The sequence below is a fragment of the Podarcis filfolensis genome, assembly GCF_964270895.1.
Source record: "Podarcis filfolensis genome assembly, chromosome: Z".
In the NCBI taxonomy this organism is placed as follows: domain Eukaryota; kingdom Metazoa; phylum Chordata; class Lepidosauria; order Squamata; family Lacertidae; genus Podarcis; species Podarcis filfolensis.
Window position 1 is genome coordinate 20,659,736 of NC_139617.1, and position 19,037 is coordinate 20,678,772.

The window sequence follows — 19,037 nt, forward strand, 5'->3', positions numbered from 1 at the left end:
CTACTTCAGGCTACACGTGGAGGATCAATCAGCATATTTAACCCCCTTCAGCCAAAACCTTCCTGCAAATACAAACTGCATAGCAAGTAGAGTTTGCTATGGTCTGCTAGTCATCTCCTCATTCTGCTGCATTTGTAGCATCAGGCACTGGCATCCTCAGGCAGCTGCTAGAGACTCAGCAGTGCCCACTGCCGACACTAGGCCTGGGCTCCCTTTTCCTGGTGCTCTAACAAGACAGCCCACTAAATGGCTTTGAGTTACTGTTTAAATTTGCTGCTGTGCTTTCAAACACTCTCTGATAATGTGCTGCAATGGGGTATTGTGAGAAACTCTAAGGGTGGCTTCTACACTATTGGATTCCTCCAAGGCCCCACAACTCATTTGACCACCATCACCATTACTGCTCATCACCAGGTAAGCCTGCCAACATATCTGCTGAGGCACAAACACAGGCAGGCCCCACCAAGAAGCACAATGCTGAGGCCATCCTCAGACATGATGCTGATTCTTCTGTCAATCCATCCTGATCAAACTTTATTCACATAACCTCCCACCTCTTCTGGCACTATGCTCTCCAAGGGAGTCTATTTCACACATTCAGCTGCATGTGTCAAGAAATCTACTGCTTCTATGTGCATGTGTGAACTGGCAGTGCTAAGTAAATGTGTTTAGTATTAAAGGGTTAGGTTTCCAAAGAAGGGTTTTGAAAGAATATCAATACATATGTCTTGTGTATCTGTTTAAAAGCAGCCATTCCTTGCTGGAAAGAATGTTTGAATTAAGGATAGCCATTGAAACTGTCGCCTCCAGATATTGCTGGACGCTGGATCCCCATCAGTCCCAGCCAGTATGGCCAGTGGTCAGGGATGATGGGATCTGTAGTTCAACGACACCTGAAAAACACCTATTTTTCACGGATAATTCATCATAAATTACATGTATTATTGTCAACAGTGAACTTCATTTTTAAAAACAGGAATCCCATTCTTTTCCTTAGGCTTAAGTCATCCAATGTAATGCTGCCGATCAAATGCTCTGTGCGGAATTCAGTAAACTGGCCTTAGTCGGTGCATAATAGGGATCGTGTCTGCATTCCGTACCCCTACCCTTGGTCTCCACACATTTGGTGCAATAAAGAATGGAGAACCCACAGCTCTCAATATATTGTTGGGCTCCAACTCCCATCAACCCGAGCCAGCATGACCAATGGCCAGGGATGATGGGAGTTGCAGCCTGACAACATTTAGAGGGCAATGGGTTCTTCACCCCAGGTCTATATGGGATATATGCATGTAGAGTATTAAGTGAATATGCCCAACAGAGGTACTCTTTAGAATGTAATGTTTATGGGGAGGGGTTACACATTATTGGTCATATCTGTGCACATACACACCATCTGGACATTAGGATGGCGAGATGCATTGCTAGGGCCACACCATGCTTTGAATTTACCCGCTCTGCCAAAGGCAACAGGTAAGCAACGTGGGTATGGCATCCCACCAAGCCCTGTTATTATACATTCCCCAACTCTTTTCTGCAGGCTGTACGGGGTTTCCATTGAAAGCTCCCTTCCGAATGAATGGAGACTCTACAACAGTGTGGAGAGTGTGGTGCAGTGCTTTTAACAGTCGTCATGTAAACAAGTATACTGCAATGGTTTCTAAACTTTTGAACTAAAGCAAATGGTATTTTTTCCTGGCTGCGAGGCTCACCTTTACTTATGGTTCTATACTGTCTTGCAGCGCTTACTGCCAGATCTGTCCGAGACAAGGGCATGGTGGCCCATCTGAGAAAGCAAATCTGGGGATGCCAATTAAGGGCACAAAGCCTGCAATCCTATATGCACGTACCTGGGAATAAAGTCCATTTACATCAATGGATCTTACTTCTGAGTAGATAGATATAGGCTTGTGCTGTTACTGGTCAGTTATTTAGTTTATTATTATATCTGTATCACCATTTAGATATTCTACGTCAGGTACCAAATGTCTTGGACCATCTCTGCTCACTGCTAGCAGTTTATGCCAGTACCGGAAAAAGGCTTCTGTAGGCCTTTGGGAGAATGCTAACAAGGTTCATCTAGGAGGCCCCGATTTCTCCCTCTCTCTCTATAGTGAATCACTATAAGTCCTGAGTACTTCCAGTGGTCTCTTTGTTTCTTTTATTCCAGTAAACATTACTTAAGTCATAAATACGAATGATTCGCTTAACTCCGTCAGACACTGTACATATAGAAAACAACGGTTTTCAGTTCAGACATTCCCCCCCCCCTTCGTTCTTTGTTTTGAGGCAGCAATAGACAGTATCGGAATCTTGTGGTTCACAGGTCTGTGGCACTAAATTCACAGTGGATAAACACCGACAACTGGAATAGCTACCGTCTTCTCAGATTGAGGGCACGCGTCTTGTGGACTACCCCATGATGGTGCAAAAGCGACCGGAAGCTGCTTTAGGTAGCAGCAGAACTGAACGGGCCACTTTGTGTGGTCCCTTTCCGTACCATGTGCATGAGCACGCACTCCCCCCATACACATGTGCGTTGCCTATGCCCGTTCTTCCTCTGAAAAACAGGCACGTTATTATAAAAATAGCACAGCGTTTCAACGGCATGTACAGTTTACGCCTCAAGAGGCAAAAGGGAACGTAACATTTTCCTGGATATAGACGCTATACATTTTAAGGCACACCAAAAGGGTTTAAGCTTACCATTTCCATGCTACTTGAAACCTTTGTTATGCTCACAAAAGACAGTAGCAACGATTGACTGGAAATGCTGAACATTTAAATGTTCATTCCCTAGGAGTGGCCAATGCTTTTCTTTACTTTTCTTAATTTTTTTTTGTTTTTTTTTGTATGCTCTTAGGGTTTAAAATTTCAATTTGGAAAAAAGACAGAGAAATAAATAAATAAATAAATAAAAGAAAAGAAATATATGAGGATGGGCGTTTCAGAGTATTTTTTAAAAATAATATTTCATGTTACATTTTATATATATAGATATGGCTACATGCAGTACATCTACATATATAAAATGGTAAGAGAGCTCCTTTAACCCATACTCAACTTTAGTACAGTACTCATTAATATAACTGGGGTTTCAATTATGCCAGTGAATACTTCACTTCTTTCTAATGCAGAACCCAATCAGCAAACAAACAAACGAACAGAAACAAAATAAAATAAAAATCCAATAAAATAAAGTAAAATAAAATAAAAATAAGACTGTCTTAACATGCAATGCAATAGGCATCCTGTGGCACGAGTTTTCTTATCCAATCTATTTACAATACAGCTGAGTACATTATTTACACAGGTTACAGTGTTTTGTCACAATGGATTTTTCATGGTCCCCCCACTAGCTCACTCTGCCCCCAAGTGTTCCCAGTGCTACATCCTGTCAGACGTGCGTTTCAATGAAGGAATGAGTGTGTGTCAGCAGAGGGGCTGAAGCTGCAAGTTCAGAGGCTCCGTTTTGGGTTTTCAGAACAGCGCCGTACTCACAAATGTCCAGGAAAAATTCATAGTTCTTCATTTTCCATTCTTTGAATTTCTTAGATGTCAAGTTGGGCTCATGGAGCAGGTTATTGATCACTGCAAGATCTCCTTCCTTTGCCTGCCAGAGGTTGGAAAGACAACATTCTGTTTAAGTGTGGAGTTATACGCTTGTCACAGTTTCAGCTAGGGTTGGGTGAATTTGTCGATTTCGGCTTCTCTTAATTTCTAATTTTCCAATCTTACATTCAGTTTTCCACATTTCTTCATCAGAATGAATATTTCACTCCTCACCTTGCCCCCCCCTCAGGTCCTCTTGGAAATTCATCAGCATTTTAGTTTTAGTTGCATAAATTTCTCATGCAATTTTGCTAAATATGCACATTTTTACAAAACAGTTTTCCCTAACATAAGTCATTTTTTGTATCTTACTTTCAGTATTCTATGCTTTTATATGCACACTTTACCCTGGTATATGCATTTGTGTGCACATTTCTTAGCTTGAGAACTGCACTGCTTGACATAATTGAATGGACTTTGGTTGCAGATGAGACTACTGTAATGTACCCTGGCTTAAAAAAGCATCTGGAAACATCAGCTGGTGAAAAATGCAAAGGACTGCTGGTAGTAGCCTAAATTGTGAACATATGTACCAATTTTATTGGCTGCCAATTTGTTTCTGGGCCCAGTTCAAAGTGACAATTACTGTTTGGGACTTCGATATCTGAAAAAGGCTCTTCTGATATGACCTTATTATCTTTACAGACCAACGTAAGTGGGTGACAGGAAAACACCACATATGTTAATTGTGGCTGCCATTAAAATGAAGGTGACATTTTCATATGTACTTTGTGCACAAACTGCAATCTCTACTGGCTGATGCAAATAAACATCTATCTCATTTCAGGTGCAACAGATGGGCACAGGGGAAAAGAGGAGGCGTGGGGAACCGTTAGCCCGCCACATGTTGTTAAACTACAACTTCCATCATCCCAGACCATTGGATATGCTTGCTGAGGCCAATGCAAGTTGTTGTTCAGCAACATTTTAAAAACATTTTTAAGAGCCAAAGGTTCCCAGCACCTAATATAGAGCCTTCTCAGTGGTGGCACCTGTTTAGGAAACTCTGTGCCCCATCAACACAGGAGTTACCTAATACCAGGTTAGGCTATTGTCTACCCAGTACTGTCCATTTTGACTGAGTAGAGGCTCTCAACAGTCTCCAGGAGACAGTGGTCTTTCCTATCACCTGCAACTTCATTATTTAATTGGAAATGCTGAGAATTGAACCTGAGGTCTTCGTCATGCAATGCATGTGCTCCACCCATTTAGCCATGGTGCCCGCCCCCATGCTTAAAAGGTAAAGGATAAAGGGACCCCTGACCATTAGGTCCAGTCGTGTCCGACTCTGGGGTTGCGGCACTCATCTCGCTTTATTGGCCAAGGGAGTCGGCGTACAGCTTCCGGGTCATGTGGCCAGCATGACTAAGCCGCTTCTGGCAAACCAGAGCAGCCCATGGAAACGCCGTTTACCTTCCCGCCGGAGTGGTACCTATTTATCTACCTGCACTTGGATGTGCTTTCAAACTGCTAGGTTGGCAGGAGCAGGGACCGAGCAACGGGAGCTCACCCTGTTGGGGGGATTTGAACCGCAGACCTTCTCATTGGCAAGTCCTAGGCTCTGTGGTTTAATCCACAGCGCCACCCGTGTCCCAATGCCCCCATGCTTACTTCCTCCTATTTCACTTTCACTATGATTAGAGCAGGGCGAACCAACATGGTGCCCTCCAGATGCTTATGCACCGAAACTCCCATTGGCATCTCTGGCCACTAGCCATGCTAGCTGTGGTTGATGGGAATTAGAATCCAATAACATCTGGAGAGAACAACATTGGCTGTCCCAGTGTCAGAGATTGCTCTTTGAGAATGTGATGCCCTGGTTCTTGTAATTTGTTTTTATTTTTTAACTACTGATGATATTATTCATTGGTTATCGCTGCTGGTTACAACTGTTTTGTTTATGGTGTTTTAGTGGCACATTATGTTTTCAGGATGGTTGTCATCTTCCTTGAGGGTCCCACTTGAAACAAAATGGCACAACAAAAATGTTTTACTTAAGAAATAAATAACACCCAGGTGAAAAGAAAGAATCCTTTTAAAAGGAAGGCTTTCTGTTAACAGGCATGAGGTATTACATGATTTATATAGTCATCCAGTTTTGTGGTTACTTCATTATGCTTTTGAGACTCTGAACAGCTAGGAAAGTTCGAAATGGTTTCAACAGTCATGCATATTTCTGTACACAGCAGAGAGCAGAGTCAATCTGATGCAGGGAGTTGAACTTCAGAGTCCCCACTCAAACCAACACTCAGCCAGTGGAGTTTTCTCTGTGATCTTGGTCCAATCCCTTCCCTCTCCACTCAACTCACCTGGCAGAATCATGGTGAAAATAGCATGGGGATGGGGTGGAACCTTACATATATTACTTTGAAGTCCTTGGATGAGGGACGGGATTCAAGAAATCAGCAATATGCAAAAGGATCATCTGTCCAATAAATATTCTGAAATGTTTGTCTTGTTCATTCACAACAAGTTTTACAGCATTACACTGGTCTTTCATGTTGACGCAATAACATACAGAGGCCTGGTTTGTACCACTTGGTAAGCTGGACTATGGCTTACTGGTACCTTGGAAATGTTCTGGCTCCCAGAGAGGGAGCTCACTGTCACCCTTTGCTCCTTCCCCCAGTCCTGTATTCTCAGTGTGGCAACTAAGCCAAAGTTTGACTTAATGTGTTTTCTGAACCCTGGCTCTTGGTTAAGCTCTCTCCTCCTTAACCCTGAACTGTAGCCAAAAATAAGGTGCAGGAGAGATCTTAAACATGACTCCAGGTTCAGACAACACAGCAAGGCAAAGCTTGGGTTAGATGCCATGCTGTGCAATTTCAGAATGACTGGGGAGGAGCAAAATGACTGTGTTCTCCTCCCTGGGAGCCTGTATGTTCACATTAAGCCATGGCTTAGCTTAGTCTTATGTGTGTATGCAGCTGCAGCATATCAAGGACAAATGCTTACTTTTAAAGTACTCTTGAGAGCTCGGATGTGATGAAGCTTTTCGTTGATAGCAGGGTCGTTGCTTCTCTTTACGAAGGACCTCCGGTATTCCTGCTTGGTGGAAGGGCGTTGCTCTCCAAATGCTGACAGACTAGCTTGCTCCAGAGCTTTGTACAACTCATGCAGACCATCTGCACTCTGTGGTCGCTCTTCTGCGTTTTCTGAAAGAAAATCCAGCTTCCTTTATTTGTGTGTGTAATAATAATATACGGTGACAGAAAACAATAATAATTTATGCCAAAACAGGACACTTATTGTTTTTCTGAAGCAGTTATTCAGCTTTAGGTCTGCCTGTAAACCACAGTAGTCTGCACCCGAGGCTGCAGGTGGAGGGCAGGTGGAACCCTGCCCCAGCAACCTTGGCCCACCCTCAGCTAGCTCTTACCTGCCTGCCTTCCTAACAACCAGTCCAGGAGGTGGGGCTGGCAATCAACGCCTTAGTCTCAATGCTGCCCCTTGTAGAACTCAGTGGAATTGGGGGAGGGGGGTTTGGGAACAAAATTAGGCACCCATCTAACTGTACATTAACAGAAGCATCATGAAAGAGTCATGGCTTCCCCTACAGAATCCTGGGACCCCTATTCCCCTTACAGAGCTATACTTCAAAGAGTTCCCTGGGAAGAAGGCTTGACTGTTAAAGCACTCTAACCTCCTGCATACTATTGGGGCCCATCTACCTAAGCTCTGTCTGCTCTGGCAGGCAGTAGATCTCCACAATCTCACACGGGTACCCTCAACCACCAATCCAGGAGCCCTTCTTACCTTCTTCACACAAGCTACTTTGCCTTCTAACAGGCAGCTTTTCTTCAGATCTCTCTTCTGTTATCCCACTGGGTTTTACGCGGCTTTTCGCTCGGACATCTCTGTTTCGTGGGAGGCTTTGACTACGTTGCTTCTGGGGTCTGGCATGAGAGCTGTGGCCTCTGTGGCACTCCACCAATGGGAAAGGGCCATCCTGTTCATGGTTGTGTCGTCTTTGGACTGGTAGCGTTGCTTGTCGCCGCCTCTCTGGTGACGACCCGGGTTGTCCGCTCGTGTACTCTGGGTCAGGAGGGACAGTCTGCAGAAAATGGAGCCCTGAACTGGTCAACGGGGTCTCAATGAGATCCTGCCAGGAACGCCTTTCTCTGTAGGGAGGTCTGCAACCTGATGAGTGTGTGCTCGCTGCTGCATCCTGCCGGGAATCTTCCGCAGAAGAATGAGAATAGGTTGATTCACTGGAGAAGTGTCGTCCTTGTTTAGGCTCAGGGAATGGGCTTGAAGAATTCATCTGGAAATAATCAGAAACAGTCTGTTATATGACACAGTGTTGGGAACATAAAGGAAAAACCCAGTGTGTACTGTACAATAAAACCTACACTTCTCTCTTTAGTCATTCTGTTACCAGTGTGATAGTTGATGCCCTCAAGAGTTGCTTCTGTCTTGGCAAGAAATCTAAAGCTGTGGCCCTCCAAATATTGTTGGACTCCAACTCCCATCAGCCCCAAACCAACATGGAAATGATCAGGGATGATGGATGAGTTGTAACCTGGAGGCCACAGGCTTCCTATCCCTGATCTAAAGCCTTCTCTTACCCACATGAGTTACTGTGGCAACGTGGTTGGCAATAACACAGGGAATATTTAGCCCTCTTCAAAGTCCACTGAATGTGTCATCTTAGCATCCCACATGGGTGGAAATCTTGTGACATCCTACTGCTTACTCAGGAGCAACCACAGAAGCATCAACGGTGGTGGCAACTGCACATTTTAAAGTAACATCTAACATTAATGCTAACCAGCAGATCTGATGTGCGGATTTGAAAATCACAATCACTTCCCTTTGTAGTTGTTGGAAAACATCCTCAACCACTCCCTATTCTTGTTTCGACACAGGTTTTTACGAAGTTTTTCTTGAGATCTGCTTAATGTAGTTGCAATTCAATGTTGCTTTGCAGGGGAGATTTTAAAGCCTCCTCAGAAAAAGTCAAAACTGCATTTCCAGTTCTTTTCTTTAAAAAAAGAACAAATGTTCCAATAGGGGGCAAGCAACATGTGAACCCTGTAGTGCAGAATTCTTTTTTTTTTTTAAGGGACTGCTGAACATTATCCAAATTCTTTCAGCTAAGTTCTGAAAAGGAAAAGAGAGAGAAAATGGAAAAAAAAATGGGGGAAAACAGTAAGGGAGGGGCTTAACCTGCATCCCAGTTGATGGAACAGCATCACATGGGTGAAAAGTCAGTCTGAGCTTCACCCATGTGATGCTGTTGCCTCAGTCATTCTCCCTTTGGTTCAGGCTGTGTGAGGACCACATCATTCACGCTGAAGAAAAATCTGAAAGAAAAATACAGAAAGAGTCCTATCTGAACTTAAAAAACACAGGTAAAAGGAAAGGAAACTAAAAAGCAGGTTGTACGCATTCGGTAGACTATCCACCAACATACTTATTAACCACATGATCACTATGGCTTCAAACAGTTTATTTTGCAGATTCGTACCCTGCCCACCTCTCCCTCTAAAAATGTTAAGATACATTTGGCAAATGAAAGAGGATATCGTTACCATCACTTTCTACACATATACAGCCCTCCCTTATGTTCTGGGCCCCCATGTGCATAAGTGAGATTGTGTAAATTATGGAGCACCCTCTAAAAAGCTTCTAAATGCCTATTCCCCATTCTCCAGCTCTCTCTCCTGCTCTCTCTCTCCAATACTGACCAAAACATCTGGAGTTGAAGCTCTGGGGTTAGCTGGAGGCTGGGAGCAAAAGCGGCTGCAGCTGCAGCTGCTGTGCAACCTTGTGCATCAGGCTGGGGTGCCAGATGTGGCCCTCCAAGTATCTCTGTTTGGCCCTCAGGATCCTCCATGCCATACTCCCTATCCCCAAGCCACACCCCACAGCGGCCCAGCTTCATATTCCCTTTGAGTATTTTTCCTTGGCTGGAAAGTGCCCTCAAGCTCTGATAATGCCTTTTGCTTGGCTGGCTGGCGGAAAGAGAGAGGTGAGTGTGGTTCTAAAGCAGCCTATTGTGGGGAGGTAAACATTACATTTGCTGCTCTGCCCACTTATGCTTCTGCTGTCACCCACCACTGGCATGTGGCCCCTGGAAAGTTGCCCAGAAGAGAATGTGGCTCTCTGCTAAGCTGTCAGTGAACTGTTTCCTCTCCAGGCATGAAAAGAGAAATTCAGAGTCATGTTAGTTGCTACCTGTTCATTATTTCTTTTATGAACTGTTCTTACACCAGGGGCTTTTCGCATTATTAGGAAACTTAGCATTGACAGAATTTGCTTTTGTGTGTGTGTGTGAACTGCAACTTCCAAACCAACTTCAATCAGTTCCTAACGTCACTTTTTTTAGCTTATTCAAAGATCAAAGAAAATTTTCTTTTTTAAAAAAGCTCCAGATGGTTGGAATACTGATTAACTGCATAACATTATGCATGCTTACTCTGAAGTAATTCTCACCGAGTTAAATGGGACTTACTCCTAGTTATTCATGCATAGGATTGCAGTAGCTCCCATTCCCCCCCACCATCGGCCATGCTAACTGTGGCTTGATGGGAGTTGGTCTCCCACATCTCACTGGAGGGCCACCAGTTCTCCAACCCTGAATTCCTTTTACCTGTCCTATGGGAGGAGGATAAAATGTATTATCTGGTTGCTGCAGCTCAGACAGCATGGCTCTTATAAGCCATTGTTGTGTTCCTATACCAATAGTTTAGGAACTTTCACCACCGTAACTAAGTTTTACCGCCTGTGTTTTCTGATCCATGTATGGAAAAAGCACATGAACCTGACCATTGAAGGGTTTGTAAGTAAACCAATTTTTAACATACCAAATGTGTAGACTTTTTCTATGCTAATTATGGACTTTGGGTTGTGTGGGCAGAAACCAGTCCGAGTGATGGAAGACAGCCAAAGCTGTTTGAAATTATCTCAAAGTGAGAAATTTCATGTGAGAACCAAACACATTGGGCTGAAATACCAATAGATGTGTGAGGTGATGCACGATGGACTTGTTAAATTGGCCAACTGTCAAACCAAAGAAATGACAGCCGACATACTAACCAAGCCACTTCTGACAGCACTGATACCTTTGAGTCAAGATGCGTCTTTGGGTAGTTCATTAATTGTGCATGCAGTTGTTATTATGTCTGAGCAGGGGTCTGTGGGATAATCAACCTCACATAACCAACATGTTTAAGTCTAAGGCATGAAGGGGTCAATACCATAGTATAAGCTGTCATGCTAGGCTGAGCTAGGTTACTCCCTCTCTCACCTTGGAAGGAAGGTAATGTAATCAAGTCTATTGTTGTAGCTCAGTCTACCAGAGAAAATCAGTGTGAGAAGAGGTTTTGAGCTGGTTGCTGCAGCTCAGACCACATGGCTCTTACAAGCCATTGCTGTGTTCCTATACCAATCATTTAGGAACTTTCACCACTGTAACTAAGTCAAGATTTACTGCCTGTATTTTCTGACCAAAGTATGGAAAAAACACAAACGTGGGCTCTTTTTATGCTAGGGGAAGAGGGGAACTTTGGAAGGAACTCACAAGGGCACATTTCCACACTGTAGTTTGCTATATACTTCATGATTTAAAATCTTTACTGGGGTTCTCTCACCAAAGAGTACTTGGTCAAAACCTGGATCTTGACATCCAGGGAATTCTCTTTTTACACCTATCTTTTTCTTGCCAACCAACACTCCTATTTTCTCCATGGAATACCCCACATTATGCCACTTCCTTGCTGAAGCTAAGCAAATCTGGGTATGGAAGGGAGGCGCCCCTGCCCCAGGAACCACATGCCTTCTGCCTTGAGATCAACAATGAAAGAAAAGTGAGAGAAGACAAAGTATATAAATGATTGTAATGATGTGACTAGATAATACTGTGGGGTCATGCTCATCCCTTCAGCATTCTATTGCTTTGTCCACCTGATGTGATCAAAGGACCAGACCAGTAGGGTAACCATGTGTGGGGTTGAACGACCCTCCTGGCAACAGCATCAGTACTGTTTACCTGGATGGGGCAGGGCGGTATCCAGGTTGGGGCTGTGCAGGTTCAATGGCAGCATTGGAGCAACGAAAGCAGCCTTGCCAGTGCATGCACTCGCACAGCTCCAACTTTGCATCCACCTACCCCTGCTCCATCCCCATCTGTTAAACAACGCAGATGTCAGGAGGGCGGTTCTGCAGATCCACCCTACTCCATTTTCCATTACTGGCCCAGACGGCTCACCATTCACCAGGTTAAAAGGTAGGGCTCCTAAGTCCATTAAGCATAACTGAGCATATGGGAATTTCTGCATAAATGTCAACAAAGCCAGAGCTTTGTTTTTTCTTTATCAATATATTATTATTTAGCACTACTCTTGGTCCATTAGGTATAGTCATGTTCTCTTTACTTACAGTAGAAATACTTATCTGCTCTGCTTTACTTACAATTGGTGAATCCCAACAAAGTTCTTTGAGGCTGGGTCCCATTGGAACCAATGGGGCAATTTAGTCATGGCACCACCAGTTTCGGATATTTCAATGGAAACTATGTGCAACTAACTTAGTCCACATCCAACACAATGTCAGTAGACACTCTTCCAAAAGCCAGAAGGATTAAAAAAAAAAATACAGCCCAAGGCTCAGAAGTAGCCTAGTGCATGCCTCATGTAACTTACCGAGGGTGTTCGGTGGTAGGTGTCGCAAAGTGTTATGGGTGCCTCTTGCTTCAGAGTTAATGAGCCATCAATATCTTCCTGGTCACTTTCACTCCAGTAATCTGCTAAAAAGTGTTTGCATTTGCCATTGAAATGAGTCCTACATTAGGGAACATTTTTCAAAACACCACAGTAAGCTGTAGCTTACTGTGTAGTTATGCAACCTGGTAATTGTCCCCGAATGTGCAAGTTAAAAAAAACATAAGAGCAGCTTGTTGGATCAGGCCAATTGCTTATCTAGCCCAGCATCCTGCTCTCACAGTGGCCAAGCAGGATCCAAGCACCAGAGCACTCTCCCTTCCTGTGGTTTCCAGCAACTGGCACACAGTAGCATTGCTGCCTCCAGCTGTGGAGGCAGAGCAGAGCCATCATGGCTAGCAGCCATTGATAGCCCTATCTTCGATGAATTTGCCCAGTCCTTTCTGAAAACCCTCCAAGTTGGTAGCCATAACTGCCTCCTGTATGTGTTGCATGAGGAAGTACTTTATTTTATCTCTTCTGAACATTCCAACATTCAGCTTCATTGCATATCCATGAGTTCTAGTGTTATGAGACAGAGAAACCTCTCTCTTTCCACCTCCAGGCCATGCATTTGTGTATGTGCAGGCTCTTCTTTTGTGCTGATCTTCTGATAGGAGGTTACCAGAAGGGACATAGACATAGGGGATACAGCCAGCAGGGCAGCACGGTTCCCCTATCTACGTGTTTATGGTTTACTTGAGGATGCACAAATCTGTCTATTGTAATTGTATTTGTAATTCACATCACTTCTACCTGTTTTTACCAAGAATACTAACCATTCTGTTCCCACATTTAGGTGCACTACTAAGCTAGTGATATCTATTAACTCTGAGAGATCTACTCTGAGTAGGACTAGCATTGGGTATAACCCACTATCTCCAAAAAAATTGGCTTAAATGCCTATTTTCAATACATGTTGTGAACTTCCTTACAACGTTTGGAGAGGTGGGAAATTCAATGGATACGTAAGCTCTGACCTGCATATATATATATATATATATATATATATATATATATATATGGTGTTTTATATAGGCATTCACAAAGAATGAATTCCTAAAGCATCCCTAAGCTCACTTGTAAGCAAGCATGTTAAGGGTCATGGATTCTCTACCCCACTCTGTACATGTCTCCGTTCATCCAGATGGATGTCAAAGAATAACGATGGCCTTACCTTCATCGGGTCGGATATCCTTGTCATCAGGTGTATAACCAATGGCTGCAAGACCCAAACGGTTCATCCATCTGATGAGAGAAAAAAGAGACAAGGCATTTTAAACACACAAATACACACCCTGCTACAACTGTTCATTTAAGGCATTTAAAACCTGTTCTGAAAGAGAAACAGTTCCCAGGAAGCCTAGCAGATCGATACAAAACAAGACAATTGGCTTTAAGCAGTGGCCTACAGTCCTTTATCACATAAAACAAAATAAAAAAAATTAACAGAAGAGTAAAGAAAGCAGAAGATGAGAAAATGATACATTTCAGAGTGCTAAAGACTACTCTGTCACCACCACTGTTTTTCCGTAGTTGGTTTAAGTACCATTTTCCATTTGAAAATTAACACAGTGGTACCTTGGGTTGTCAAACAAATCAGCTCCCAAACGCCACAACCCCAGAAGTAAGTGTTCTGCTTTGTGAACGTTTTTTGGAAGCTGAACTTCCGACACGGCTTCCAACTGAGTGCAGGAAGCTTCTGCAGCCAATCAGAAGCTGTGCCTTGGTTTTCGAATGGTTCCAGGAGTCGAACGGACTCCCGGAATGGATTAAGTTCGACGACCAAGGTACCACTGTGCTGGACTGGATGTGGAACAGTATAGCTGACTTTGTGAGGCATTTCCAGCTTTTAATTGCAACTGCAACATTATACAGATTCACAGTTGTTCTATTGTTTGGTTTTAAACTTTGGTTTGTTTGCTTTTTAAATTTTTGCTCACTGAAAGCAATGCCATCGGTCAGACTTAAAATAAAGGGGGGGGGTCCTATGATGTGGGGCAGGCCTGAGTTATGAAATGCACTTCCCCACCCCAACAACTTGGAGGACTGCAAAGAAAACCAACCAACCAACCAACCAACCAACCAACCAACGAAGAAAGATTCCCTTAAGCCATTGATTATTTAAAGGGTAGAGTGAAGCTTGCATGCCAGAAGCATAACAGAAGAGGATTTTGATCCTCCTGTGGTTTGCACTTGTCTTTTAAGCTCAAAGAAATGCTCATTGACAGTGACGGCGTAGAGTGTGACTTTTCATTATTTTTTCATACATCGAAACAAGCGATCAACTCCCCCCCAACAACCTTATAAACTTGAAGTTCTTCAGTGCCTGAATCTCAATCAGATACTACAGTTTCAATACTCACCCACTTTCTTCCCTCTCTATATGCCAGGGACGCTACCAGTTTTACCTAGAGATACTGGGAATTGAACCTGGCACTGTCTAAGTTACGACCTTTCCCCAATGCTCAACTAGATGCTGAGTTAGTGGCCCGACTCATCTGTGCTTCTTCCTAGGTTCCTTTCCTTTAAAATAAAAGCCTGAAGAAACAAGGCAACTGTACTGTGTCACATTTATCCCTTGGGGGCAAATTGAAACAGAAGAGAATTGTAATAAGCTGCAAACGAAATTCTGTCTCTCTTTCTGGAATGGGGCAGGAATAGTTTCAGATGCCTGGAGTTGTGATGCTGGTGAGATGAGAATTAGTGACATTTAGAATTAGACTTACAGCCCTCCCGAGGACAAACTTCCTTGGACCAATTATAGAAACCTCCTTTTATTCCTTTGAGTCCTGAACAGATTTTCTGTACAGTATAAGCTATTAAATCCCCATGTAAAGATGGGAATTTTGCTAAAATAGCCTTGCATCCTTCGTTTGCTAATTCATATTTTGCCCTGGCTGGTACCCCAATGATATAATTATTCACCTTCTCTCCCACCCTCTATATTCCATGCAATGGTCCCTGTCATTAATAGCAGCAAGGATGTCTCTTAATAACACAATGAACAGCACCCTGAATTGAAGTTGTTCAAACCTGTTTCATTTAAACATTCATCACTTGCATAACCCCTGTTTTAAAACAGCTGCACCGTTTGTTTCCAGGCCCAATTCAAAGTGTTCACAGGGGCAAAAATAGGCTTTATTTCACCTGGTTCAAAGACCCAGTTTGACACCTCCTTCACATCTGCATACATACACACACAGGTTGGAAGCTTGAATGTTGCCCCCTCTTGAGGCTTCACCCAGCGCAAAAAACCCCTGGCTAGCCCCTTCGTAGCTATGACACTGTTTAAAGTCTTAAAGTAACTTAGGCCCGAAATATCTGAAAGATCACCTCATTCTCTACAGACCCTCTTGGGTGTTAAAACTGGCAGAGGGGGCCCTCTTGGTAGTTCTGCCACCCTAAATAAATATGTTGGGGAGGGTGGCAGCCTGAGAGAGGGACAGCCCTTAAGCTGTGGAATAGCCTTCCCACAGACGTACATCCATTCTATAGTTTCCATCAAATGCTAATGACACGCCTTTTCACCCTAAGCTTTGACATCTGTTGTGCATATTTCTGGACTCATTCCAAAAGGAACTGGAATTTTCACGAATCTTCCGACATTCAGCTTCACTGGAGTTCTGGTGTACACACACGAATGCCATATGAAGGGTTTTTAACAGCCACTCTTACCAGCAGCACCAGCCCAACATCTCTAAATGAATACATATTTTCTGAGCCTTTTCCAGTTGTTGTTCCTGATGCATTTTCCATTATATGCAGGAGGGCATTTCTTATTAAAACCTCATTTGATTCACTTTGCATCCCCTATATTGTTATGCTGGGGCAGGGGGCGGGCGGGAATGATTTAACAGCAAGGGACTCATAGCGCTGAAGGACAATTTGATGTCAAAACATTATTTATAAATCACATTATGGAAGGCCAATATGGTTTGCAAACTGTGCGTGACTTGCCATTTATAATGTTAGGCAGCTCTATATCTAGAAAGCACCTCAAAACAGGGGCGCTCACGTGGCTGTAATTGCTTTGCAAAAGAATAGAACTGCAGTAGACTGAAGGCTTGGAATAAAATTACAACAAAACTCTTCTCCCCACACCACCCTGCAAATAGTATAGTAGGAAAGCTTATTAAGACTGCTTGGGTGGTTTTAAAAGAGAACATGTAACAATATTGTCTGTTCTGAACACTTCCTAAAACAGAAGCTGAACATGAAAAATAAACGGCTGATCACAAACAAGCTTGCCAAACACCCAAATCAGCCCTAGGTATGCACCCATCAAAAGATCACTGAGGAGACTCTTACATGTCAGGAATGTGATCTAGGATCAGGGTACCATGGCTTGGAGGCCAGCTCTGCACCTCCTCAATGTTCCTTATTTGTAAAGCGTGAGAAAGGAACCTCCAGTCTTTGGGCCAAATTTGGCCAAGCACAGGTCTTGATTTGGCCTGCAAGACTGCTTCACACCCACCTGCCCCACACCTGACGTCCTATGTGAGGTCATGTGTGGGGCACCTATAGATGCAGGTGGATGGGCTGCACAAATGAGCTCCCACATGCAGCTGATCCCTGCAGAAAGCAGGGGCGAAGTCTCCGCCAACAGCTGATTCAGGGAGAGCTATCATCCCGATCCAGGCCATAATGTCTCAAGGAGCTTGGCAGATACTCATTTCTTAAGTTTTCCGTCAAGAAGAAAATGTATACACAGGGAGATTAAGCTGCCACTGCAAGCAGGAATAACAAGCGTGCTCCTTCCAAACATATAAAGTCTTTGCGGTCTGCCTTCCCCACTGCTGCATCTGTCACTGTTATGGCATTTAAAAAAAAAGTAAATGAAGATCACCGACAGGAGAGATGCTCTATGTGTTTTCTCTGATTTGATAATTTGACATGATTTTGCTGATCTCATTTCATGCGGTGCCTGCTTAGGTTTGTCAAGCCAACAACAGAGGAATAAGCCCAGGACAGCTTAGCAGCTGAGAAGTGAACCATAACAATTCATGCTTTTGTGTGCATGCCTTCCACCTGCTTAATGGACTTTGACGAAAAACACACACCTCTTTTCATCCTATTAACTTTCTTTTCTATCCAAAGCCACTATAACCCCTTGCCTTAGTGCCAACACTAAGCTTTTCACACTTTCTATGGAAACTCCTCATTTAGAGCAAAAGTAGACTACTGTAATGCAGTATATGTGGAGCTACCCTTGTGTCTGGTGTGGAAGCTGCATCTGGTGCAAAACTCTGTTGCTACGGTGCTTAATAGGAAGACACTCTGCTTTACACATATTATGCTGGTGTTGAAAAATATGCACGGGCTGTCTATTAGCTACTGAGCCAAACACAAGCTTTTGTTTCTGACATTTAAGGCCCTGAACAACTTAGGAGCATGATACCTAGCAGACCACATTTGCAGTACAGTGGTACCTCTAGTTACGAACTTAATTCGTTCCGGAGGTCCGTTCTTAACCTGAAACTGTTCTTAACTAGAGGCGTGCTTTCGCTAATGGGGCCTCTTGCTGCCGCTGCACCACCGGCACACAATTTCCATTCTCATCCTGGGGCAAAGTTCTCAACTTGAGGTAACTCTTCCAGGTCAGCGGAGTTTGTAACCTGAAGCATTTGTAACCTGAGGCGTTTGTAACTCGAGGTACCACTATATAGACCAAGATGATATTTAAGATCTTCAAAGGAAAACATGCTGGCTGTTCCATGATGCTGACTTGGTGACAATGCAGAAGAAGCAGGCGTTCTCAGTGACAGCCCTGAAGCTTTCACGGACCCTGACTGTTAGGTTTTATTATTGTTTTGCACACTGTCCAGTTTTATTTCTTATATAAAGTTACATTTTGCTTCCATCTTGTTCTGAGGAAATTGCTGATAAGGCCTTATACAAAAGGGAAGCCAGGTGTGCACTCACAAACACTCACAATACCCATGCAACATCCCTCACATGTTCAAAATGCAACTTTAGCACCTAGCAAGGCCACAGGTCCCTGATGCTAAAGGTACAGGCCAAATGGGGCAACCCTGTTGAAAGGAATGTTCTGGCACACGAAGCACAGTATGACTAGCTTTTGTGTGTGCTGATTGGGTATCCCATCAGAATAATTTAAAGTCAACATGAAGCCACAGTCAGTTATTGCTCTGATGAACCTGTAGGATATACCTGTTCCCCAATAGCTGTTTGTCCCATTCACTGTTTACATTTTTACAGGCAAGGTTAAAAAATCTGGATCAGCACCTGGTTCGAGGATGTCCTGGGCAAAGTGCCCACAGCTGTTTTCTGATAGGAACCTAAGAAAAGCCTTGCTAGGTCAGGTCAAAGGCCCATCTAATCCAGAATCCTGTTCTCAAGGTAGCCAAAGATGCCTATGGTGTGCATGCATATTGCCTCTGAAAGTGCAGGCAGAACCATAGGCATTGTTGCTAGTAGCCATGGATAATGAAATTCACGGGGAATCAGGCTAATCCTCTTTCAAAGCCATCCAGGTTGGTGGCCATCACTACATGTTGTGGAAATGTATCCCAATGTGGGCTGTTGTGAAGTACTTTATTTTTGTCTGCCCTGAAGCTCCCAAACATTCAGTTCCACTGGATAGCACCAGTTCTGAATATTACAAGAGGAAAGAAAAAAAAACTTCATTACACCTTATTCATAATCTCTATCATGTCATCCCTTAGCCACACTCTGCTGGTGCCCCTGCTCAAACAAGTG

General features: G+C 43.6%; 1 protein-coding gene across 9 annotated transcripts in view; it reads right to left on the minus strand.

Annotated features, from left to right (window-relative positions):
* Positions 1 to 2,138: 2,138 nt before the first annotated feature.
* The window catches only part of LOC310754211 (connector enhancer of kinase suppressor of ras 2-like), a 324,198-nt gene continuing 307,299 nt past the window's right edge, over positions 2,139 to 19,037 (minus strand). For 6 of the 9 annotated variants that reach the window (XM_083595841.1, XM_083595842.1, XM_083595839.1 and 3 more), the window contains 5 exons: positions 13,492 to 13,562; positions 12,258 to 12,361; positions 7,369 to 7,876; positions 6,568 to 6,767; positions 2,139 to 3,613 (listed from right to left, as the gene is read on the minus strand). In XM_083595841.1, coding sequence (XP_083451967.1) covers positions 3,398 to 3,613; positions 6,568 to 6,767; positions 7,369 to 7,876; positions 12,258 to 12,361; positions 13,492 to 13,562 — 1,099 coding nt within the window. In that variant the 3' untranslated portion in view covers positions 2,139 to 3,397. The remainder of the gene's footprint in view (positions 3,614 to 6,567; positions 6,768 to 7,368; positions 7,877 to 12,257; positions 12,362 to 13,491; positions 13,563 to 19,037) is intronic. The other 3 variants (XM_083595840.1, XM_083595847.1, XM_083595844.1) reach the window with 1 other exon arrangement.